Source organism: Oncorhynchus clarkii, chromosome 8, assembly GCF_045791955.1.
Source record: "Oncorhynchus clarkii lewisi isolate Uvic-CL-2024 chromosome 8, UVic_Ocla_1.0, whole genome shotgun sequence".
NCBI lineage: Eukaryota > Metazoa > Chordata > Actinopteri > Salmoniformes > Salmonidae > Oncorhynchus > Oncorhynchus clarkii.
The window spans coordinates 15,841,341-15,867,108 of record NC_092154.1 but is presented as its reverse complement, the minus strand read 5'-3'; the positions used below and the strand labels follow the sequence as shown (position 1 = coordinate 15,867,108).

The window sequence follows — 25,768 nt, the reverse complement described above, 5'->3', positions numbered from 1 at the left end:
TTGTCATTTAGAGCATTTCATTTGCAGAAAATGACAGATGCAGTGTTGTCAGACCTCGAATAATGCAAAGAAATTAAGTTCATATTCATTTTTAACAACACAATACTAATGTTTTAACTTAGGAAGAGTTCAGAAATCAATATTTGGTAGAATAACCCTGATTTCATGTGTCTTGACATGCTCTCCATCAGTTTTTCACATTGATGTTGGGTGACTTTATTTGATTAACCTTTATTAAAACAGGAGAAACAAGCTGAGACAGAGTCTCTTTTACAGTTGTGCCCTGTGATACAACAATACAAACACAGCAATTAATATGAATTTAAAACCAAACAAAATGAAAACATATAAAAAGTACAAGTGTCTAGTTTCTTTATTTCTATGTTTCTATTTCTTTGTGTTTGGCCGGGTGTGGTTCTCAATCAGACGCAGCTGTTGATCGTTGTCTCTGATTGAGAATCATACTTAGGTAGCCCTTTACCCACCTGTCTTTGTGGGAAGTTGACTTTGTTTAGGGCACATAGCCTTTAGCTGCACGGTCTGTTTTGTAGTGTTTATTGTTTTGTTCGGCGTCATTTTTATTCAATAAAGGAAATGTACGCTCACCACGCTGCGCTTTGGTCCTCTTCCGCTTTGGTCCTCTGCCGTAACAACAAGACGGAGATGAAAAATATGTTTATACACTTTTATAAGAAAAACACATTACAAAAGGACATCACAGTTTATACTAAAAAGTTAATGTAATGTGCATTTAAACTGTCTTACAGGCACCAAAACATCTAACTGGAGTTCTCTCTGCAATTCATTCCATGAGTGTGGAGCATGATATTGAAATGCCGTTTTGCCTAACTCAGAGTGAATCTGGGGCATCTCTAGCACTAGCATGTCCTGTGACCAAGTCTGATAAATTCTGTTTGACCACTGGATTGTTGAGTTAAGATAATTAGGAAGTTTCTGTAATACAGCTTTATAGACAAATATCAACCAGTGTCTGGTCCTTCTAAAAGTCAGGGAGTCCCAGCCAGCCAAAGTGTATAAAAGGCAATGATGTGTGCAAAAGTAACAAAGCACAACGCTGCATGATACACTGCATCCAATGTCTTCAGTACTGATGCTGATCCATGCATATATAAAACATCCCCATAATCAAGCACTGACATAAGTGGCCTGTACAATTTATGTTCTGTGCTCTGATGACACAGCTTCTTTGCCATCTCAGTTATGAGTTTTAAAAGAGATGATCATCTAACCAAACTCCAAGGTATTTATAGGTGGGAACACATTCCGAAAGACAGCCATCATGGGGAGCGATGTTCAGATTTTCCAATTGTATGCCACTCCTGGAGCAAAAATGTAAGTAGCTTGGCTTTGTTTGATGGCTTGTGGCCATCCATCTTCCTCTTGATCACATTCCAGAGGTTTTCAATGGGGTTCAGGTCTGGAGATTGGGCTGGCCATGACAGAGTCTTGATCTGGTGGTCCTCCATCCACACCTTGATTGACCTGGCACTGTGGCTTGTAGGCCTCTCCAGGTCTCGCACCCACTGTGAAATTTGGTGATGATCTGGAGTGACTTGAAGATTGCTGTTCACTGCCGCTCCCCATCTAACTTAACAGAGCATGAGAAAATCTGCAAGGAAGAATGAGAGAAAATCCCCAAATCCAGATGTGCAATGCTGATACAGACATACCCAATACGACTCAAAGCTGTAATCGCTGCCATAGGTGCTTCTACAAAGTTTTATAGAAGTGTCTGAGAATTGGGACAAAGCAGTCCAAAACCACTAATGGCAGGTAACACCCATTACCTGTCCTTCACACTCAAAACTAAAGTAACACGCAAATTGACAGCCTGTAGTCTTAGCCTAAAATGTCAGGTATTCCTTAATTAACAGAGTTGCAAAGCCATATGTGCATAAATGTCTGATTTTTATGAACCTCAATTCATAGCTGGGACAAAGGTTCACGTATAACATTGTAATAACAGAAAATATAGTTTAATATAACTGAAAGTACAGCATGTTCATAAACATCATTTCGCATCGTAATCGCATTGTAATCCACAGGCAATTTGTACAAAAAGGCAAACACTCAATCATGTTACATCGAGACAAAAACGAAAGTAATCCGTCAGCATGGCATTATGGCACAGTAACAATCCATAGTAGTTGGTCCCGATGAAGTCACTCTCTTTAGCTGCCTAGAGAACAAAGTTGTTTTTCTGGTTTGTTTACCGTTGGGCTGTTTTCTGGGCTGTGTCTTTGTGGGCGTAGTTAAAGCTCTAGCCCAGGGCTTGCTGCTCCTGAGGAAATGCCTCTCCACCTTCAGTACTTCTTCATACACACAGTCAGGTTTCACCCCCAGGAAGGAGAACCGGTCCAGTAGCCATTCGTACATCCTGAGGAGAGTGGCCTCCATCTCTGCATAGTGGTTCTTACAGAACCTGAGGGGGAAACAAAACATTGCAGAAAAACTCAATGAAGTTCGCTAGATTTCCATCCAATTGGCGACAAGATTTTCAAGCGATTATAAGAAAATATGCACATTTTCGCACCAGTGGTGTGTTTCCACCAAACAGACTTGCTGTGGATAATAATCCGTGTTTGACGATGTACTAAACAACATTTACTTTGATCGATGCTTGAAAACTTAAGCATTGTGTCACCAGAATAAGACCCTGGATATTTATTGGAAAGGAGCATCAAGCTCCATCACTGTGCACTTTCACCACCGTGTGAAGTTCATACATTTATTTAATCTGTAGCCTACAGTTCCTTCAGAAAGTATTCATACTCCATGATTTATTCCACAGAGGCTGAATTCAAAATGGATTAAAAAAATAATAATTCTCACCAATCTACACACAATACTCCATAAGGACAAAGTGAAAACGTTTTTAGAAATGTTAGCACATTTTTTGAAAGTGAAATACAGATCTCATTTACATTAGTATTCACACCAGAGTCAATACTTTGTAGAAGCACCTTTGGCAGTGATTAACGCTGTGAGTCGTTCTGGGTAAGTCTCTCAGAGTTTAACACATCTGGATTGTGCAACATTTGCCATTATTCTTTTAGAAAATCTTCAAGCTCTGTCAAATTGGTTGTTGATCATTGCTGGACAGCAATTTTCAGGTCTTGACCTAGATTTTCAAGTAGATTTAAGTCAAAACTAACTCGACCACATTCACCGTCTTCTTGGTTAGCAACTTCAGTCTAAATTTGGCCTTGTTTGAGGTTTTTGTCCTGCTGAAGGTAAATTCATCTCCCAGTGTCTGGTGGAAAGCAGACTGAACCAGGTTTTCCTCTAGGATTTTGCCAGTGCTTAGCTCCATTCCATTTATTTTTTATTCTGAAAAACTTCCGTAGTCCTTAAGCATTATAAACATTATAAGCATACCCATAACATGATGCAGGAACCACTATGCTTGAAAATATGAAGAGTGGTACTCAGTAATGTGTTGTATTGGATTTGGCCCAAACATAACATTTTGTATTCAGGACAAAAAGTGAATTGATTTGCCATTTTTTTTGCAGTATTACTTTAGTGCCTTGTTGCAAACAGGATGCATGTTTTGGAATATTTGTATTCTGTACAGGCTTCCTTCTTTTCACTCCGTCAATTAGGTTATTATTGTGGAGTTAACTGAGGATGGATCAACAACATTGTAGTTCTCCTATCACAGCCATTACACTATAACTCTTTTGAAGTCACCATTGGCGTCATGGTGAAATCCTTGAGCGTTTTGCAGATAATTTTACAGTATCAGTCAAAAGCTTTGACACACCTACTCATTCAATGGTTTTTCTTTATTTTTACTATTTTCTACATTGTACAAAAAGTGTGAAGATATCAAAACTATGAAATAACATATGGAATCATGTAGAAACCCCAAAAAGTGTTAAATAAATCAAAATATGTATTTTATTTTAGATTCTTCAAAGTAGCCACCCTTTGCCTTGTTGACAGCTTTGCACACTCTTGGCATTCTCTCAACCAGCTTCACCTGGAATGCTTTAACAGTTTTGAAGGAGGTCCCACATATGCTGAGCACTTGTTGGCTGCTTTTCCTTCACTCTGCGGTCGAACTCATCCCAAACCATCTCAATTGGGTTAAGGTCAGGTGATTGTGGAGGCCAGGTCATCTGATGCAAAACTCAATCACTCTCCTTCTTGGTCAAATAGCCCTTACACAGCCTGGAGGTGTGTTGGGTCATTGTCCTGTTGAAAAACAAATGATAGTCCCACTAAGCGCAAACCAGATTGGGTGGCGTATCACTGCGGAATGCTGTGGTTGCCATGCTGGTTAAGTGTGCCTTGAATTCTAAATAAATCAATCACCGACAGTTCTACCAGCAAAGCACCATCACACCTCCTCCTCCTCCATGCTTCACGGTGGGAACCACACATGCAGAGATCATCTGTTGACCTACTCTGCGTCTCACAAAGACACAGAGTTTGGAACCAAAAATCTCAAATTTGGACTCCGACCAAAGGACAGATAATGTCCATTGCTCGTGTTTCTTGGCCCAAGCAAGTCTATTCTTATTGGTGTCCTTTAGTAGTGATTTCTTTGCTGCAATTCGACCATGAAAGCCTGACTCACACAGTCTCCTCTGAACAGTTGATGTTGAGATGTCTGTTACTTGAACTCTGAAGCATTTATTTGGGTTGCAGTTTCTGAGGCTGGTAACTCTAAATGAAGTTATCCTCTGCAGCAGAGGTAACTCTGGGTCTTCCTTTCCTGTGGCGGTCCTCATGAGAGCCAGTTTCATCATAGCGCTTGATGGTTTTTATGACTGCACTTGAAGAAACTTCCAAAGTTCTTGAATTTTTCCCGATTGACTGACTTTCATGTCTTAAAGTAATGATGAACTGTTGTTTCTCTTTGCTTATTTGAGTGGTTCTTGCCATCATATGGACTTGGTCTCTTCTGTTTACCCCACCTTGTCACAACACAACTGATTTGCTCAAATGTATTAAGAAGGAAAGAAATTCCACAAGTTAACTTTTAACAAGGCACACCTGTTAATTGAAATGCATTCCATTCTCATGAAACTGGTTGAGAGAATGCCAAGAGTGTGCAAAGCTGTCATCAAGGCAAAGGGTGGCTACTTCTCAAATATAAAATATATTTTGATTTAACACCTTGGTTACTACATGATTTCATATTTGTTATATCATAGTTTTGATGTGTTCACTATTATTCTACAATTGAGAAAATAGCAAAAATAAAAATAAAAACCCTGGAATGAGTAGGTATGTCCAAACTTTTGACTGGTACTGTATGTGTGGGGTACAGAGTTGAGGTAGTTATTCAAAAACCATGTTATACACTACTATGGCACACAGTGAATCACAGTTGTTAAGCTAATTTTTACTCATAAACTTATCTAGGCTTGCCATAGCAAATGGGTTGAATACTAATTGACTCAAGACATTTCAGCTTTTAATTTTTAATTAATTTGTAAACATTTCAAAAAGTGTAATTCTACTTTGACATTATGGGGTATTGTGTGTAGGCCAGTGACACAATCTCAATTTAATCCATTTTAACGTGGAAAAAGTCAAGGGGTGTGAATACTTTCTGAAAGCTCTGTAATAAACTGCATGGTTTCCGGAGTCGTAGTGGGAGGACCACACACACACCATATCATTGTGACTCCAAGTTTACTTTCCACTGTCATCTCACATAATTCATTTTACAGACACAAAAAGATCCCACCATGTCGAACAAACAAATTAACTGTATGTTTCAGCATTCATAAAACTATACTGAAACTTCCTGTTTCCCTCACAACTGTCGTGATTTAGTTTTTTAATACGGTATGACTTTACTCAATGTAGCCTTCCTGTGTTGCTCAGTTGGTACAGCATGGCGCTTACAATGCCAGGGTTGTGGGTTCGATTCCCACGGGAGACAAGTACAAAATGTATGCACTCACTACTGTAAGTCACACTGGATAAGAGAGTCTGGTAAATGAGTAAAATGTAAAAAGTACACTACTCTAGCCCTGTGCTATAAGTGGAGCAGAATACCGGTGAGTTGTGCCTACAGACCAATCTGAAAGAGTTGTATATAACTTTCATGAAGCAAAGGAGATTGAACAGTGGACTCCTAAAAGCAGAGTGCCTCTTTGCCAATGGTTTGTCTCACGTCCCTGTTTGCTCCTTTCCTTGTGCATATGACAAATAACCAGTGTGTAAACAGCATACGACAGACATCCTGGTCCTCTCATCCAGACCATATTTAAACAGAGCACGTGTCTTGGCCGTTTTGTTTATACATGTACAGTGGGGCAAAAAAGTATTTAGTCAGCCACCAATTGTGCAAGTTCTCCCACTTAAAAAGATGAGAGGCCTGTAATTTTCATCATAGGTACACTTCAACTATGACAGACAAAATGAGGGGAAAAAAATCCAGAAAATAACATTGTAGGATTTTTTATGAATTTATTTGCAAATTATGGTGGAAAATAAGTATTTGGTCACCTACAAACAAGCAAGATTTCTGGCTCTCACAGACCTGTAACTTCTTCTTTAAGAGGCTCCTCTGTCTTCCACTCGTTACCTGTATTAATGGCACCTGTTTGAACTTGTTATCAGTATAGAAGACACCTGTCCACAACCTCAAACAGTCACACTCCAAACTCCACTATGGCCAAGACCAAAGAGTTGTCAAAGGACACCGGAAACAAAATTGTAGACCTGCACCAGGCTGGGAAGACTGAATCTGCAATAGGTAAGCAGCTTGGTTTGAAGAAATCAACTGTGGGAACAATTATTAGGAAATGGAAGACATACAAGACCACTGATAATCTCCCTCGATCTGGGGCTCCACGCAAGATCTCACCCCGTGGGGTCAAAATGATCACAAGAACGGTGAGCAAAAATCCCAGAACCATACGGGGGGACCTAGTGAATGACCTGCAGAGAGCTGGGACCAAAGTAACAAAGCCTACCATCAGTAACACACTACGCCGCCAGGGACTCAAATCCTGCAGTGCCAGACGTGTCCCCCTGCTTAAGCCAGTACATGTCCAGGCTCGTCTGAAGTTTGCTAGAGAGCATTTGGATGATCCAGAAGAAGATTGGGAGAATGTCATATGGTCAGATGAAACCAAAATATAACTTTTTGGTAAAAACTCAACTCGTCGTGTTTGGAGGACAAAGAATGCTGATTTGCATCCAAAGAACACCATACCTACTGGGAAGCATGGGGGTGGGAACATCATGTTTTGGGGATGTTTTTCTGCAAAGGGACCAGGACGACTGATCCGTGTAAAGGAAAGAATGATTGGGGCCATGTATTGTGAGATTTTGAGTGAAAACCTCCTTCCATCAGCAAGGGCATTGAAGATGAAACGTGGCTGGGTCTTTCAGCATGACAATGATCCCAAACACACTGCCCGGGCAATGAAGGAGTGGCTTCGTAAGAAGCATTTCAAGGTCCTGGAGTGGCCTAACCAGTCTCCAGATCTCAACCCCATAGAAAATCTTTGGAGGGAGTTGAAAGTCCGTGTTGCCCAGCAACAGCCCCAAAACATCACTGCTCTAGAGGAGATCTGCATGGAGGAATGGGCCAAAATACCAGCAACAGTGTGTGAAAACCTTGTGAAGACTTACAGAAAACGTTTGACCTCTGTCATTGCCAACAAAGGGTATATAACAAAGTATTGAGATAAACTTTTGTTATTGACCAAATACTTATTTTTCACCATAATTTGCAAATAAATTCATAAAAAATCCTACAATGTGATTTTCTGTATTTTTCTCCTCATTTTGTCTGTCATAGTTGAAGGGTAACTATGATGAAAATTACAGACCTCTCTTATCTTTTTAAGTGGGAGAACTTGCACAATTGGTCGCTGACTAAATACTTTTTTGCCCCACTGTATATTTATAAATCTCTACATGGCGGCAACAATTAACTTTTTTCTAAAGTGTCATCATTCCTATGACCTATATGTGGGGGGGGGGGGGGGGGGACTATTTATTTAGCTGAAACTAGATTTAAATCGAGATGGTGAAGATGGGCCCTATAAAAGTAAAACTGAAAGAGTCCCTGTGAGACGACAGGTTAGAAGGGAGTCACTCTCCACAGAAATAGAATGAGTAAGGTGGAAAAGAAAGCGGAGGGGAGAGGGTAGCTTGGTAGATTTGATCAGTGCTGACAGTGAAAACATCCCCCATCAGAGAAGAGAGAACACACAGGCCTGCATGACCCCTCTCCTTCACCCAGCACATACAACCGCCATAAGCTCTCAGCAGTCTGGGAACTGGGCACCGTGTCTGTCTGAAGGCTATTGCTGTTGTATACAACATCAGTTAGGATGACACCATCACCTCTGTTTTGGTTTATGCGAAGTGATTCAGGGTAAGGGAGGTCTACTTTGTTCATCACTGAGTCTACTTATGGCGTCTCATGCAACCGGGCACTGGGACTTACCTGGGCTTGCAGGCCCTCAGGGCTGGGTGCCAGTATTTAGGTTGGAGGGCTGGAGGGTTGCTCTCCATGGTTTGGTGGTGCAGGCTGGGCCCGGAGGATGTAGGGGCCGCAGGGGAACCAAACAGCTACTGGAAACTCATCTGTAGCTGCTCTGCATCACCTAGAGAAGGTGAGGATGGGGGTGGTTAGTGTGAGAGGGATGATGGTGAGAAGGAGGGTGAGGGAAGAGAGTGTGGTTAGTGGGAGAAGGTGAGGGAAGATGGGGAGAGGGAGGGTGAGGGAAGAGTGTTAGTGGGAGAGGGTGAGGGGGGAGAGGGAGTGGGAGGGTGAGGGAATAGAGTGTGGTGTGAGGGTGAGGGATGATGGTGAGAAGGAGGGTGAGGGAAACGTGTGGTTAGTGGGAGAAGGTGAGGGAAGATGGGGAGAGGGAGGGTGAGGGAAAATAGTGTGGTTAGCATGAGGGTGAGGGAAAACAGTGTGGTTAGTGGGAGAAGGTGAGGGAAGATGGGGAGAGGGAGGGTGAGGGAAAAGAGTGTGGTTAGCATGAGGGTGAGGGAAAACATTGTGGTTAGTGGGAGAAGGTGAGGGAAGATGAGGAGAGGGAGGGAAAGCAGTGTGGTTAGTGGGAGAGGGAAACGGGGGGGGGGTGAGGGAAAATGGGGTGGAGAAGAGCGAGATTAGCAAAAGCAGAAGGACACTGATAACAGTGCCTGAACCAGGTTACGCCTGTGTATAGCTCCATTCTGTTTATTTTTTATTCTAAAAACTCCCCAGTCCTTAGCGATTACAAGCACATCCATAACATGATGCAGCCACCACTGTCGTTGAAAATCTGGAGAGTGGTACTGTAATGTGTTGGATTAGATTTGCCCCACATTTTTGTTGTTGCAGTATTTGTATTCTGTACATGCTTCCTTCTTTTCACTCTGTCAATTAGGTTAGTATTGTGGAGTAACTACAATGTTATTGATACATCCTCAGTTCTTCTATCACAGCCATTAAATGGTAACTGTTTTGAAGTCACCATGAAATCCCTGAGCGGTTTCCAGATAATTGTATGTTATACACAACTAGTGAGTCCATGCAACTTGTGAGTTGTTAAGCACATTTTTACTCCTGAACTTATTTAGGCTTGCCATAGTAAAGTGTTTGAATTCATATTGACTCAAGACATTTCAGCTTTTCATTTTTTATTAATTTTGTTGTGTTATGTTTTCAAAAACATAATTATGGGGTATGGGGTAACACTTTACTTGACACACATCATAACACGTTATAATATGGTTATAACACTCATGACACATTTAGACCTGTTGTCGGTGTCATAACCAGCCATAAAATAAATGCAATATACACTACATGACTAAAAGTATGTGGAAACCTGCTCATCAAACATTTCATTCCAAAATCATGGCCATTAATATGGCGTTGGTCCCCTGTTTGCTGCTATAACAGCCTCCACTCTTCTGGGGAAGGCTTTCCACTAGATGTTGGAATATTGCTGTGGGGACTTGCTTCTAATCAGCCACAACTGCATTAGTGAGGTCGGGCACTGATGTTGGGCGATTAGTGCCCGACCTGGCTTGCAGTCGGCGTTCCAAATCCTCCCAAAGGTGTTCGATGGGTTTGAGGGCAGGGCTCTGTGCAGGGCAGTCAAGTTCTTCCATACCAATCTCGACAAATCATTTCTGTATGAACCTCGCTTTGTGCATGGGGGCATTGTCATTCTGAAACGGGAAAGGGCATTCCCCAAACTGTTGCCACAAAGTTGGAACCACAGAATCGTCTAGAATGTCATTGTATGTTGTAGCATTAAGATTAGCCTTCACTGGAACTAAGGGGCCTAGCCCAAACCATGAAAAACAGCCCCAGACCATTATTCCTCCTCCACCAAACCAGAGACAGTTTGGAACTCTGTAGTGAGTGTTGCAACCGAGGACAGATGCGCTTCAGCACTCGTCGGTCCTGTTCTCGTCGGTCCTGCTTGTGTGGCCTACTACTTCGAGGCTAAGCCGTTGTTGCTCCTAGATGTTTCCCCTTCACAATAACAGCTCTTACAGTTGACCGGGGCAGCTCTAGCAGGACAGAAATTTGACGAACTGACGGTGTCACATTGAAAGTCACTGAGCTCTTCAGTAAGGCCATTCTACTGCCAATGTTTGTCTATGGAGATTGCATGGCGGTGTGCTCAATTTGATACACCCTTCAGCAACGGGTGTGGCTGAAATAGCCAAATCCACTAATTTGAAGGGGTGTTCACATGCACTATATATACAAAAGTATGTCACAACCGGTGTAAATATGGGTCATGACAGTGTTATAAGTTATGTCAGCTGTTATGACACTATGACATGGTTATGACTGCATCATAATGTGTTCTGACACCAGGTGTCAAGTAAAGTGTTACCAAGTATTGTGTATATGCCAGTGACAAAAAAATCTCAATTTTATCCATTTGAAATGCAGGCTGTAACACAACCAAATGTGGAAGAAGTCAAGGGGTGTGAATACTTTCTGAAGGAACTGTATAGGCCAGTAAGTGTAGATAACAAACATTAGCATGTTGTTTGTACCAGCTCTGTACAGCCCATTTGCCATACACCGTAAATAGTGGACATGAGGCAGCTCTTTTTATTTTAGGTCTGAACAGACTGATGCGAGTGGCACATACATCTCCTTTTGAGGACAATCAACTTGTCTTTCTTCAAAGGCTAGTGAGGTTTCTGGGGGCAAATTTCTTTTTAAAGGCGACTTATTTTAACATGTACTTTATTCCACTTTATACAGAAAGTTGTGAAATAGAGAAGATGGATGAAGGGGTAGACAGGAATTTAACCCTAGTTTCCTGTGGGGAGAAGTATATGTGATTATATGTTATGCATTACCACTAGACCACAGGCTCTGCACAGCCAACTTTTGAGAGAGAACATTGAAAGAACCAGTTAAAAATTAGAGGTGACTCACCTGGCTATGTTGTCCTGCTGTCTCTGTCTGTGGTCAGGGAAGACTGCATGATCCTGTACCACCTCCTCAGGTTAAAATTGTTCCCATCTGGCACACAGACAGGGAGGAGGACCAGACAGAATTTAGGACACTTGATCCTTGCAATGTCCCACAGAGAAGACTTCCCCAAATAAGAGGCCATTTACTAACTATTCACACAACGGGCTACTGCTAGGAACTCATAGACTTTGTTTAAGTCTGTCATTATGGACCCTTCTCAGGAGGTTGGAATTCTCTCAGATGATTTTATTACCACAGAAAATAGCAAGTGGAAACTCTAGCACCTCTGTAACCACACGTATTTCAGCCCAGCCATGTAACCTACTCTCACAAATATAAAATGGAACATTGCAAGTGATGTCCCGGTAGTCAAAGGAGACCAAAGGATTGCAGACCAACAGCAACATTCCTCCGTTCCACAGATAAGACTGCACCACAATGTTCACTCTTAATTACGTTAATTACACAATGTACAATGAGTACAAATTACAATAATCTAACAATGATAAGACAACCTGTCGCTAATGTGTGAAATACATACAGTTGAAGTCGGAAGGTTACATACACCTTAGCCAAATACATTTGAACTCAGTTTTTCACAATTCCTGACATTTAATCCTAGTGAAAATACACTCAATTAGTATTTAGTTGCATTGCCTTTAAATTGTTTAACTTAGGTCAAACGTTTCTGGTAGCCTTCCACAAGCTTCCCACAATAAGCTGGGTGAATTTTGGCCCATTCCTCCTGACAGAGCTGGTGTAACTGAGTCAGGTTTGTAGCCTCCTTGCTCGCACACGCTTTTTCAGTACCGCCCAAAAATGTTCTATGGGATTGAGGTCAGGGCTTTGTGATGGCCACTCCAATACCTTGACTTTGTTGTCCTTAAGCCATTTTGCCACAACTTTGGAAGTATGCTTGGGGTCATTGTCCATTTGGAAGACCCATTTATCTTCCTGACTGATATCTTGAGATGTTACTTTAATATATCCACATAATTTCCCTTTCTCATGATGCCATCTATTTTGTGATGTGCACCAGTCCCTCCAGCAGCAAAGCACCCCCACAACATGATGCTGCCACCCCCGTGCTTCACGGGTGGGATGGTGTTCTTCGGCTTGCAAGCCTCTCCCTTTTTCATCCAATCATAGCGATGGTCATCATGGCCAAACAGTTCTATTCTTGTTTCATCAGACCAGAGGACATTTCTCCAAAAAGTACGATCTTTGTCCCCATGTACAGTTGCAAAATCGCGGTTTTGGAGCAGTGGCTTCTTCCTTGCTGAGCGGCCTTTCAGGTTTTGTCAATGTAGGACTTGTTTTACTGTGGATATAGATACTTCTGTACCTGTTTCCTCCAGCATCTTAACAAGATCCTTTGCTGTTGTTCTGGGATTGATTTGCACTTTTTGCACACCAAAGTTCGTTCATCTCTAGGAGACAGAACGCATCTCCTTCCTGAGCGGTATGACGGCTGCGTGGTCCCATGGCGTTTATACTTGCGTACTATTGTTTGTACAGATAAACGTGGTACCTTCAGGCATTTGGAAATTGCTCCCAAAGATGACCCAGACTTGTGAAGGTCTACAATTTTTTTTCTGAGGTCTTGGCTGATTTCTTTTGATTTTCCCATGATGTCAAGCAAAGAGGCACTGAGTTTGAAGGTAGGCCTTGAAATACATTCACAGGTACACCTCCAATTGACTCAAATTATCTAAATTAGCCTATCAGAAGCTTCTAAAGCCATGACATAATTTCTGAAATTTTCCAAGCTGTTTAAAAGCACAGTCAGTTTGTAAACTTCTGACACACTGGAATTGTGATACAGTGAATTATAAGTTAAATAATCTGTATGTAAACAATAGTTGTAAAAATGACTTGTGTCATGCACAAAGTAGATGTCCTAACCGACCTGACAAAACTATAGTTTGAAATGTGTGGAGTGATTGAAAAACGAGTTTTAATGACTCCAACCTAAGTGTATGTAAACTTCTGACTTCAACTGTATTTAACAAACTGATGAAACCAACGAAGCAACTACATTATATAAACAGTTAAATGCATGCACCTTCAGATGCCTTCCATTGCATTAGCGTAAGCCCTTCCAGACATATGTAAATACATGTTTTTTCATCCTCATTCATCCAATTCGTGATAGCAAAATAAATAATCCCACCTAGCAATTCCGAAATCAAATATACTGTAACTCAATTATTGAGAATTTTCTGAACAAATATTATAGGAGAAAATTCAGCTTTTTAGCAGAATGTAAAATACAGCATAGAACAAATTGCATTGAACGTTTAAAAGGAGAAAAAGCGCAGTGCGATCCCATTGGCTGCTGATTAATCGATACATTGTTGCACTGGTGTATTGCAGACAAACCTGACAGGCAGAGATTAGCACAATACCATCCTAACATATTTAGCAGTCTTTTCCCCGGCCCTGCCCCACTTTTTTTGCGTGCCATTGGGACTGCCATTCCGGACTGGTCTAAATTGATAGTTGGGCCATTGGGTGGGGGCTTTCCCATGAGTTGGTTTAGGGGGGTGTTGGAACAGAATCTGATGGTTGCTGTCTGTATATAATGTGTAATTTTGGAAGCCACACTGTCAGCTGTCCAGTACGCTGTGCTATGAATTGAATCCCGACCTTAGTCTTTTTTTTCTCTTTTTTTATACATTATATAACATGCTACAACAGGTGCCCCATACTCAGCTACCTATGTCCCTACCCTGAGCAGGTCTGCCAGGGCCAGATGGCACATTACCAATGGTCTTGGGCATGCTCATCAGCCCCTGCTCCTCCTCTGGTGCGGGGTCAGGTAGGAAACAGCATCCACAGAGCCAGAACACACTGAGACACTGTCATCACTGATGTGTCCTGTGGAACACACATAGGAAAACTCACGTGAGCACATGAAAACATGCACAAACGCACCACACAGATGCAATGCACACTCAGAGATAATGACTAGTGTGCTGGGATTGGCTGTTCAGTGTGTGTGCGTTTGGTTTACTGTACCTGAGACAGAGCCTGCTCCACTGGCCTAGTTCCATCCCCGTCTGTTTTACTGGCAGTCATAGTCACTCATCACTGACAATTATTGGATGTTTATAAACGTTAAAACACAGCGTTAGAATTATAGTTCACAAGAAGACTGACATTTCAAATTCCGCTTCTTGTATATATCTGCCACATATGAAAATTACCTGGCAAAGAGTTGCCTCAGAATACAACTGCGTGTCCTGAACGAGTACATACGGACACGGATTACGATGGGACCGTTGTATCGGGAACTGCAGGCCTATAGACAAGACTGCTGCTCAACCTAGCCATGCAGGGACGCTAAAGTGACATTTTCCAAGCAAACGATAGAATTGCAGATTTCAAGAAAAAAAACAGGTGTCTGGAGAGACCCAGTGGATAGAGGCATTTTTCAATATGTTCCCTCTATTCTAAACTCTGACTGACGTGGGTTATGTAGACATGGATCACATACATAAATTATTGTGGTCACATCTGAGCAAAACTCTGCTCAAATTCGAAGATTAGTTCCCCTCGCAATCTGACTCCACGCCAGGGAAAGCAGTGGATACGTAATCCGTTCACCAGCACTGAAGAGACTCACAGCTTGTCACCAGTTATTGATGATAAACTATTGGAGCTGTCCTGTGACCAAGGCCTGCACGCTCGTTTTAATGAGATGCGCCTGTTCACATTCTGACTGTTCAGCAGCAGACACGATATGGCAGAGTTGAAGTGAATCCCCTTTCATTCTACCTACTTATGTGAGACCAGATTCGCTCTTGCTGCAACAAAATACAAATATAAAAAACCCTCTGGGGTCTCCCTGGCACAAAATAGTTTGAGAAAGGCTGGTCTATACTATAGGCCTAGGCTACACGAAGAGCACAGGGCAAAGCTATGTTCCTAAAATAATGAACTTCCATCCCAAGTTTTTGCGCTGCTGAGATGGTGAATATAAAACTAGGCTACACTGCATTACACACTGCAATGGATAAGGCGTTCCCTATCAAGAGGCCCGTCCTGCAATGCTCTTGCTGAAGTAAACCCCTTTGTGCTGCGGCTGCCTAACCAATGACTGTGCTGTGTACGGTGGCACTTCAGGAGGCCAGTCAATATATATATTTAAAAAATGCAATATCTGTTCACGCAGACTAGACCTACTGATGTCCTGTTCAGTTTGAAAGGGAGAGCGTGAAGAGGATGACCTCATTATAATTCATTTTAATATAAACATTTGTTTAGTTGCCCATAATGAAGCTATTTATCAGAGTTATTGACCTCAAAAAGCCCTGAGTAATTTACATACATTACTTTGCAGCCGCGGAGATGGACAGCGCATGGGTAGTAGGTAAATATAAGAAGACCTAATTAATTTAAAGTATTCATTTTAATTTGACTTTATAATACTAACAAGAGTGCTTTGTTTAAGAACCTATTCATATTCAAGAAATAACAGGTAAGCCTACCTGTTTGACAGATGAATTTATAGTCTAGCATCCATAGATTGTCAGCCAATCACTTCAGTGACCATGCACTCCTTAAATATCTGCGTCAGTGAAGAGCTTGCTGTGTTAAGGTCAAAACAGGTCTTGAATTGAGGACTTATGTTTGAGGACTTATGTGAGGGTGCTGTGGCTTATGTGAGGGTGCTGTGGCTTTTGTTGAAGAAAATGACTAAAAGCATAGGCCTACATCTTGATAATTTAAGATTTCAAAATAAATTCAAATGGACCTGATTATATAAAGCGATCTATAATGACATACATATGCTACACTGAACAAAAATAAAACACTGGTCCCATGTTTCTTGAGTTGAAATAAAAGATCCCAGAAATGTTCCATACCTACAAAAAAATGTAGCCCAGGACCTCCAAATCCGATGAGGGGGGAGGGTATTTCTGTCTGTAAGAAAGCCCTTTTTGTACAACTCATTCTGATCAGAATGAACCGAAAAACACCTTATTGAATTCACTTTTAGAAGCACGAGTTTGGCCAGTCTTTGGTTTGAGGATCATGTGGTGCGCTGTGCATGCCTAGTTGAATTTAGCCTAGCAGATGCTCTTATATTCCCATACCCTAATCAGTCAACACATCTATTTTGTAACAATATCATGGACTAAAATAAAACACATTTGAAAATGATAGTTCCCCCCCCAAAAAAAGAGTTTCAATCAATCAAATTAATTTTTAAAGCCCTTCTTACATCAGCTGATGTCAAAGTGCTGTACAGAAACCCAGCCTAAAACCCCAAACAGCAAGTAATGCAGGTGTAGAAGCACGGTGGCTAAGAAAAACTCCCTAAAAAGGCCAGAACCTAGGAAGAAACCTAGAGAGGAACCAGGCTCTGAGTGGTGGCCAGTCTTCTTCTGGCTGTGCCGGGTAGAGATTATAACAGAACATGGCCAAGATGTTCAAATGTTCATAAATGACCAGTAGGGTCAAATAATAATAATCACAGTGGTTGTAGAGGGTGCCGATCAGCACCTCAGGAGTAAATGTCAGTTGGCTTTTCATAGCCGATCATTCAGAGTATCTCTACCGCTCTTGGTGTCTCTAGAGAGTTGAAAACAGCAGGTCTGGGACAGGTAGCACGTCCGGTGAACAGGTCAGGGTTCCATAGCCACAGGCAGAACAGTTCAAACTGGAGCAGCAGCACGACCAGGTGGACTGGGGACAGCAAGGAGTCATCAGGTCAGGTAGTCCTAAGGCTATGGCTATGGTCCTCTGAGAGAAAGAAAGAAAAATAACATACTTAAATTCACACAGGACACTGGATAAGACAGGAGAAATACTCTAGATATAACAGACTGATCCTAACCTCCCTGACACAAACTACTGCAGCATAAATACTGGAGGCTGAGACAGGAGGGATCGTAGACACTGTGGCCACGTCCGATGATACCCCCGGATAGGGCCAAACAGTGCATTACAAGTGTATACTGTGCATTTGGAAAGTATTCAGACCCCTTGACTTTTCCCCCCAAAAAATGTTGCAGCCTTATTCTAAAATGTATTAAATCGTCATCGCCCCCATCCCCCCCTCAATCTACACACAATACCCCATAATGCCAAAGCAAAAACAGGTTTAGATATTTTTGCAAAGTAAAAAAACAAAACAAAAACAGATATGACAGTTACATAAGTATTCAGACCCCTGTACTCAGTACTTTGTTGAAGCACCTTTGGCAGTGATTAGAGCCATGAGTATTCTTGGGTATGACACTACAAGCTTGGCACGCCTGTATTTGGGGAGCTTCTTCCTTGCAGATCCGCGCTCAAGCTCATTCAGGTGGGATGGGGAGCATCGTTGCACAGCTATTTTCAGGTCTCTCCAGAGATGTTAGATCGGGTTCAAGTCCAGGCTCTGGCTGGCCCACTCAAGGACATTCAGAGAATTGTCCCGAAGCCACTCCTGCATTGTCTTGGCTGTGTGCCTTGGGTCGTTGTCAAGTTGGAAGGGGAACCGTCGCCCAATCTGAGGTCCTGAGCGCTCTGGAGCAGGGTCTCATCAAGGATCTCGCTGTACTCTGCTCCGCTCATCTTTCCCTCAATCCTCCCAGTCCCTGCGTCTGAAAAACATCCCCACAGCATGATGCTGCCATCACCTTGCTTCACCGTGGGGATCGTGCCAAGTTTCCTCCAGACGTGATGCTTGGCATTCAGGCCAAAGAGTTAAATTTTGGTTTCATCTGACCAGATAATCTTGTTTTTCATGGCCTGAGAGTCCTTTAGGTGCCTTTTGGCAAACACCAAGCGGGCTGTCATGTGCATTTTACTGAGGAGAGGCTTCTGTCTTGCCACTCTACCATAAAGGCTTGATTTGGCAGTGTGCTGCAGAGATGGATGTCCTTCTGGAAGGTTCTCCCATCTCCACAGAGGAACTCCAGAGCTCTGTCAGAGTGACCATCGGGTTCTTGGTCACCTCCCTGACCATGGTCCTTCTACCCCAATTGCTCAGTTTGGCCGGGCGGCCAGCTCTAGGAAGAGTGTTGTTGGTTCCGAACTTCTTCCATTTAAGAATGATGGAGGCCAGTGTGTTCTTGGGGACCTTCAATGCCGCAGACATTTTTTGTACCGTTCCCCAGATCTCTGCCTCGACCACATCCTGAGCTCTATGGACAATTCCTTCGACCTCGTGGCTCGGTTTTTGCTCTGAGATGCACTGTCAAGTGTGGGACCTTATATAGACAGGTGTGTGCCTTTACAGATCATGTCCAATCAATTGAATTTACTACAGGTTGACTCCAATCAAGTTGTAGAAACAGCTCAAGGATGATCAATGGAAACAGGATGCACCTGAGCTCAATTTTTAGTCTTATAGCAAAGGGTCTGAATACTTATGTAAATAATAAGGTATCTAAATTTCTAAAAAAAACTGTTTTTCTCTTTGACATTATGTGGTGTTGTGTAGATTGAGAATTATTATTATTTTTTAAATACATTTTAGAATAAGGCTGTAATGTAACAAAATGTGGAAAAAGTCAAGGGGTCTGAATGTCAGAATGCACTGTACCTGATGATATGTGGCTGCCGTGTGAAACAATGAATGTCTATTTCTCTAATTCATTGATGATACTTAAGTTGTAACTGGTTCTGTTGTGCTCAACTTTTACATTTGATAGTCTACGTTTGGAACAGTGCTAAAGTTGTCGCTCTTCTTTTTTACAATAGCCTGAAAAGTAAATCAAAACGTCTCTGGTGCTGCAGCATGTGCTCGCTCATTCGTCGTCATGCTTTGTGGTATTGTAAAAGTTTCTGCTTGTCTCCAGTCATGTAAAAGGACCTAGAATTGCATGACATGCATTTATAAAAAGGCAATTTTTTCAAGGACCGGTAAAAATAAGATGATTGATTCAGGCAGTGCTAACCTTCTGGCTACTTCATTTTGTAATCATTGCATGGCAAAGAACAGTTTCTAAAACTTTTATTGGTCCTAGGAGTGAGTGTAAACGGTAGATATGTTTTGTGCAATCCACTTTGTTTTAATTCTTATTTTGGGTATGGGAGAGGGTCGGGTACAAATATTTTTTTTTAGTTACATTTGGGAGGAACATTCATTTCAGAGATCCGATTGTCTGCAGGTATCCCTCATTATAAATAATATTCAGTCCCTATGCGACATATGGTCAAATCTGCCATTGAATTCTTAAGTTTCGTTTTAGCCCAAAGACAGGCAGATGGAGAGAGTCGTCTCATCTTACCGTCCAAAGGGAATCCATGTAGTCGGCTATACACACCTATTCCCCGTGGTCCGGTTCGTACAAAAAACATTCATGGTGGTGGAAAATGTTGTTTCATAAAGAATGTATGCATATTTTCCAGTTTTTTCGCCTTTGCAGTCTGAATTGAATGTTTTATGTACAAACCGGTCCATATATTTGGATGGTAAAATGAAATGACTCAAAATCGCCATCTGTCGGCTTATGGGTTAGTTTCATATTCGCTGCTAATAAATGGGCAAGAGAGCCCAGTGAAAAATCTGCGTTTGAAAAGCGTTGTTTTGCATGCAATTATTAAAACGTTCAATCACACCTGTGGCAGAGAGGCTTAAAAAACATGCGGCCAGTTGGGCTGTAATGGCAAGGTTAGACACAACAAGATAATATATATTTTCTGGCGAATCTAAAAGTGGTGAAAATTCTATAAGAAGTTATACTGTATAACCTACCGTTTATTCCTCGTCCATTTTCACACACTTTAGTTTGTTTCACTTCAGAAATTAACACATCGGTTTGTTGTTGTAGAATAGGAACTTCCTGTGTGTGTTACCAGTAAATCCATCCGTCAGGAAACAACATTATTTTAGTGTGCAACACAAGCACACAATTTATTGCCAAAAGGTTTTTAATATAAATGTTTTTATTTCGAAATTGTATAGACAGGTGTCTATACAGGTATTGTATAGACAACGCTATATCTGAACTACAGAGGAATAAAGCTACAGATATTCAATATCAGAAATGTGTTTTAGCCAGTACTCATTGAGATGGATTGCACTTGTAGTCCAATGTCTGATGTTTCCCTATAGAGGGCAACATTGACTGACGCAGAATGAGAGCCCAGTGTACTGTTGTAGCTTGTAAGAATTTACTTTTTAGTCATTTAGCAGACTGTTTTATACAATTATGGTTAAGTGCCTTGCTGAATGGCACATAAACAGATCTTTCACCTATCACCTGAGTCATCCATTACAGTAATTGCTATCCTTGTCCATACCCCACGCCTCAGCTCTGTAATCTACCCTGCTTTACTTTATTTTTTGTCATAAACTATTTCTGGTGGTGGTGTGTGTGACAGGATTGGAGTTAGCACCATGTAAACCGCAATAAAGATGAAGAGAGGGTGTGTAGGTGGATTCATTGTTTGGTAAATCCATTTGTAAGCATGAGTTTAGCTTGAGTCAAACATTCATTCAGTGAAGCGTTATCTTTTCAGGATAATTAGAATTCTTCTTACTCCATTTAATCATGCCAAGGTCTATACATAGGACCCATATGCCCCTGAATACTTAATACTGTATCTATGACATTCTAGAAAGTTGAAAAAACAACATTTGGAGGGTGTTTTTTTGTGCCTTGTTCTGTTTCTACAGACACAGAGTCTGCGTCCCAAATGGCACCCTATTCCCTATATAGCCAGCAGCATACCACCCTGCATCCCACTGCTGGCTTGCCTCTGAAGCTAAACAGGGTTGCTCTTGGTTGGTCCCTGGATGGGAGACCAGATTCTGCTGGAAGTGATGTTGGAGGGCCAATACACACACTTTTTAATTGTTTTATTTATTTATTTAACCAGGTAGGACAGTTGAGAACAAGTTCTCATTTACAACTGCAACCTGGCCAAGATAAAGCAAAGCAGTGCGGCAAAAACAACAACACAGAGTTACACAAAAACAAACGTACAGTCAACAACAACACAGAGTTACACATAAACAAACGCACAGTCAATAGTATAATATAAAAAATATATGTACAGTGTGTGCAAATGTAGAAGAGTAGGGAGGTAAGGCAATAAATAGACCATATAGGCGAAATAATTACAATTTAGCATTAACACTGGAGTGATAGATGTGCAGATGATGATGTGCAAGTAGAGATACTGGGGTGCAAAAGAGCAATAAAATAAATAACAATATGGAGATGAGGTAGTTGGGTGTGCTATTTACAGATTAGCTGTGTACAGGTACAGTGATCGGTAAGCTTCTCTGACAGCTGATGCTTAAAGTTAGAGAGGGAGATATGTCTCCAGCTTCAGTGATTTTTGCAATTCGTTCCAGTCATTGGCAGCAGAGAACTGGAAGGAAAGGCGGCCAAAGGAAGTGTTGGCTTTGGGGATGACCAGTGAACTATACCTGATGCAGCGCGTGCTACGGGTGGGTGTTGCTATGGTGACCAGTGAGCTAAGGCGGGGCTTTACCCAGCAAAGACTTGTAGATGACCTGGAGCCAGTGGGTTTTGGCAACGAATATGTAGCGAGGTCCAACCAACGAGAGCATACAGGTCGCAGTGGTGGGTAGTATATGGGGCTTTGGTGACAAAACGGATGGCACTGTGATAGACTACATCCAGTTGCTGAGTAGAGTTTTGGGGGCTATTTTGTAAATGACATCGCCAAAGTCAAGTATCGGTAGGTTTGTCAGTTTTACAAGGGTATGTTTGTCAGCATGAGTGAAGGAGGCTTTGTTGCGAAATAGGAAGCAGATTCTAGATTTAATTTTGGATTGGAGATGCTTAATGTGAGTCTGGAAGGAGAATTTACAGTCTAACCAGACACCTAGGTATTTGTAGTTGTCCACATATTCTATGTTAGAACCGTCCAGAGTAGTGATGCTACTCGGGCAGGCGGGTGCAGGCAGTAATCGGTTGAAGAGCATGCATTTAGTTTTATTAGCATTTAAAAGCAGTTGGAGGCCACGGAAGGAGTGTTGTATGGCATTGAAGCTCACACGCACTCTTCCCTCTGGTCTTAAGATCAAATCCCAATACCCTAGGGAAGTGATGGGGACATTGCCCTGCGTAGGGTGCCGTCTTTCGAATGGGATGTTAAACGGGTGTCCTGACTCTCTATGGTCACTTAAGATCCCACAGCCCTTGTCGTAAGAGTAGGGGTGTTAACCCCTGTGTCCTAGCAAAATTCCCAACCTGGTCTCCTAATTGGCGTATCTCACCTCTCTAGCTGATGTGGGGTGAGTGTTCTGTTGCAATTTGGTTGCTGTGAGCTTCCACCTTACTATGTAAAGCACTTTGAGTGTCTAGAAAAGTTATTTGTAAATCCAATCAATATAATTGTTATTATTATATTATCCCTATGGGTCCTGGTCAAAAGAAGTGCACTAAATAAGGAATAGGGTGCCATTTGAGAATGCAGACCGAGTGGGCTATGTGTTCCGCTGAAGGAGAGGAGGACCAAAATGCAGCGTGCCAGTACTGGCGGCTCTGGCGGATCCTGGCTGAATGGCGGCTCTGGCGAATTCTGGCGGATCCTGGCTGACTGGTGGTTCTGTCTGATCCTGGCTGACTGCCGGCTCTGGCGGATCCTGGATGAATGGCGGCTCTGGCGGATCCTGGCTGAATGGCGGCTCTGGCGGATCCTGGCTGAATGGCGGCTCTGGAGGATCCTGGCTGACTGGCGGCTCTGGCGGATCCTGGCTGACTGGCGGCTTTGGTGGCTCCTGGCTGACTGGTGGCTCTGGCGTCTCCTGGCTGACTGGCGGCTCTGGCGGATCCTTGCAGACTGGCGGCTCTGGCGGATCCTTGCAGACTGGCGGCTCTGGCGGCTCCTTGCAGACTGGCGGCTCTGGCGGCTCCTTGCAGACTGGCGGCTCTGGACAGGTGGGAGACTCTGGCAGCCCTGGACAGGCGGGAGACTCTGGCAGCTCTGGACAGGCGGGAGACTCTAGCAGCTCTGGACAGGCGGGCGACTCTAGCAGCTCTGGACAGGCGGGAGACTCTAGCAGCTCTGGACAGGCGGGAGACTCTAGCAGCCCCGGACTCTAGCAGCACTATGTTCCCCTTCCACAGGCTAATTTCTTATCAGGTTTGAGTCAAAGCTCGCTGTTACCGACTGGCTCAATTCAATCTTCCATCCCTAAGAGCAACATTGAACATTAACACCGCTTTGCCTTGTCATGACTCAGGATATCATCACAGCTGCTAGAGCACAGAATGTGGTTGCGTCCAGAGTGCACTACTTTCGACCATCACCCAAAAGGCACCCTATTCCCAAATGGAACCCAGACTTCCCAAATGGCATCCTATTACCTATATGCAGTAGTGCCTATTGTTGCAGAAGAAGTGGGTGGGTGGCTGGTGTTGGTGTGTTTTGGGTTTTAAGTTAAACCAAGCTTAAATGTTGTGAGCTCCCATAGTATCTCCTGTCAATCCACAGAGCAGAGCTGCCTGAACGTGGGACACCTGCCTGCCTTAGCTTCCAAAGAACCAATTTCATGGTATGCTGCACCTCAGACTGACTCCAGCATTATTTATGCAAAGCAAAACCCTGTTGTCTATGGAAATCAGTAACAGTCAGTAACTGCCTGCCTGTCTCCCTGCCTGCCTGCCTGTGTCCGCCTGCCTGTCTGCCTCCCTGCCTGCCTGCCTGTGTCCGCCTGCCTGTCTGCCTCCCTGCTTGCCTGCTTCCCTATCTCCCTGCACGACACAGCACAGTTTGAAATGCACTGCTGCTGTTCTCGCTGTGGTCCAGCAGATTTTGTATTCCTTTTGTGTTTCACAGATGGTGGAGGAGGAGGAGGAGGAGGAGACGGGCTGGTTGGTGATGTAGGCTTTGTGATAAGTCTGTTGTAAAAACCCACAGAAAAGGGGCGTGCAGAGTCTGCTAGCCTAGTGTTGCATTGCACAGTAATAAATATTTCAGTCTATTTCATTCCCTCTCTCTCACACTCTCTTCTCCTCTAAACAATGATAATGGCTCCAAAGCTGCAGCACTGGGCAAAAACTGTGCTTTTAATTTGTTCTCTTCACCTTGAGCTGTATGAATGTGTCCTAGTCCTCTCTCAAAATGTAATTAAAAAAAAAATCAACTGCAACATTCTTTGAATCGTTTGCATATTTACACATTTGTTCTCTCTCTCTCTCTCTCTCTCTCTCTCTCTCTCTCTCTCTCTCTCTCTCTCTCTCTCTCTCTCTCTCTCTCTCTCTTTCGCTCTCTCTCTTTTCTCTCTCTCTCTCTCTCTCTCTCTCTCTCTCTCTCTCTCTCTCTCTCTCTCTCTCTCTCTCTCTCTCTCTCTCTGTCTCTCTCTCTCTCTCTCTCTCTCTCTCTCTCTCTCTCTCTCTCTCTCTCTCTCTCTCTCTCTCTCTCTCTCTCTCTCTTTCGCTCTCTCTCTCATATGCATGCGCACACACACACACACACACAGTTGTGGTGGGGTGATTGGAGTCACACATTCCAGGGCCCGAGGTTGAGGCCTGTGTGGCATGTTTTAGGGGGTGAGGTAATGTGGGAACGCAACGTGGACGTCTCTGGCTGCGTCTGAAATGGCATCCTAGTCTCTGTATAGTGCACTACTTTTGACCAGGGCCCATAGGGCTCTAATCCAAAGTTGTGCCCTATATTGGGAATAGGTTGGCATTTGGGGCTTAGCCTCTCTCTGCAGGAACAGGAAGGGAACCATCTCCAGAGAGTCTGTTCTGTCGGTGAGAAGAACTCTACCCACGACTAAAATAGACTCAACAGCAGTTCTATTGCTCCATTTCTTTCTCTACAGTAAATCACCTTGGAGCTGCTCCAAAACACACAACTTGTCTTGTTACTGTTAGAATAGTGTTCAAATTAAAACCACACAAAATGTATCTTATTAGTCTTCTCGTGTAAGGGCCTTGACTTGGGGTCATGTCATATATTCATTGACAAGCATCCACAAATGTGGTGATGGAAAAATAAAGATCCGCTGGCTGAGAAAAGAGGACGAGGTATTTTCATGTGTCCGTTTTCTGTGTCGGTGTGTGTTTTCTCACTCACTGCAAATCCACACAGGGTAGCTCCAGCCTGCAGCCCACCACTCTGCTGCTGCGATGGGCTGGTCTCCATAGCAACTAGAGATGGGGAGCTCAGCCTCGGCTGCAGAGGGTCTCCATCACTCTCACGCATAATCAAAACTGAGACCTGTTGTGCTGTCTCTTCTTTTCAAGTGATCAAAGCTTAATCAGAAGGATAAAACCATATGTAGTGACTTTTAGCTTTTACCATCCAATTACAACCAAATATGTTATACTGTATGTATGTATGTCTGTATGTATGTCATGAGTTAGAATTGTTTATGATTTATTTATT

The 25,768-nt window shown here is 42.8% G+C and overlaps 1 protein-coding gene across 6 annotated transcripts; it reads right to left on the bottom strand.

The window, feature by feature from the left end:
* Positions 1-20,247, bottom strand: LOC139415008 (TATA box-binding protein-associated factor RNA polymerase I subunit B-like). 6 transcript variants are annotated; one of them, XM_071162738.1, is made up of 8 exons: positions 20,148-20,219; positions 16,324-17,203; positions 14,474-14,545; positions 14,220-14,332; positions 11,414-11,500; positions 8,450-8,609; positions 2,235-2,443; positions 216-1,630 (listed from the first exon to the last, which is right to left on the bottom strand). In XM_071162738.1, exons 6-8 carry the CDS (start codon positions 8,515-8,517, stop codon positions 1,611-1,613), a joined length of 297 nt encoding a protein of 98 aa, XP_071018839.1. In that variant the 5' UTR covers positions 8,518-8,609; positions 11,414-11,500; positions 14,220-14,332; positions 14,474-14,545; positions 16,324-17,203; positions 20,148-20,219; the 3' UTR covers positions 216-1,610. The 6 variants fall into 6 exon arrangements, with proteins under 6 accessions (XP_071018838.1, XP_071018839.1, XP_071018837.1 ...); XM_071162737.1 differs by having other exon boundaries at positions 1-1,630; positions 14,184-14,332; positions 14,474-17,203; positions 20,148-20,247; XM_071162736.1 differs by lacking the exon at positions 216-1,630 and having other exon boundaries at positions 1,981-2,443; positions 20,148-20,183.
* Between the last annotated feature and the right edge of the window lie 5,521 nt (positions 20,248-25,768).

What these genes read in the sequence shown, in the direction of transcription:
- LOC139415008 (XM_071162734.1), bottom strand. Translation starts at nt 8,517, where the DNA reads ATGGAGAGCAACCCTCCAGCCCTCCAACCTAAATACTGGCACCCAGCC. An exon ending in CTGAGGGCCTGCAAGCCCAG is followed by an intron (nt 2,444 to 8,449) that starts GTAAGTCCCAGT and finishes TTTCCCCCTCAG; the next exon opens with GTTCTGTAAGAACCACTATG.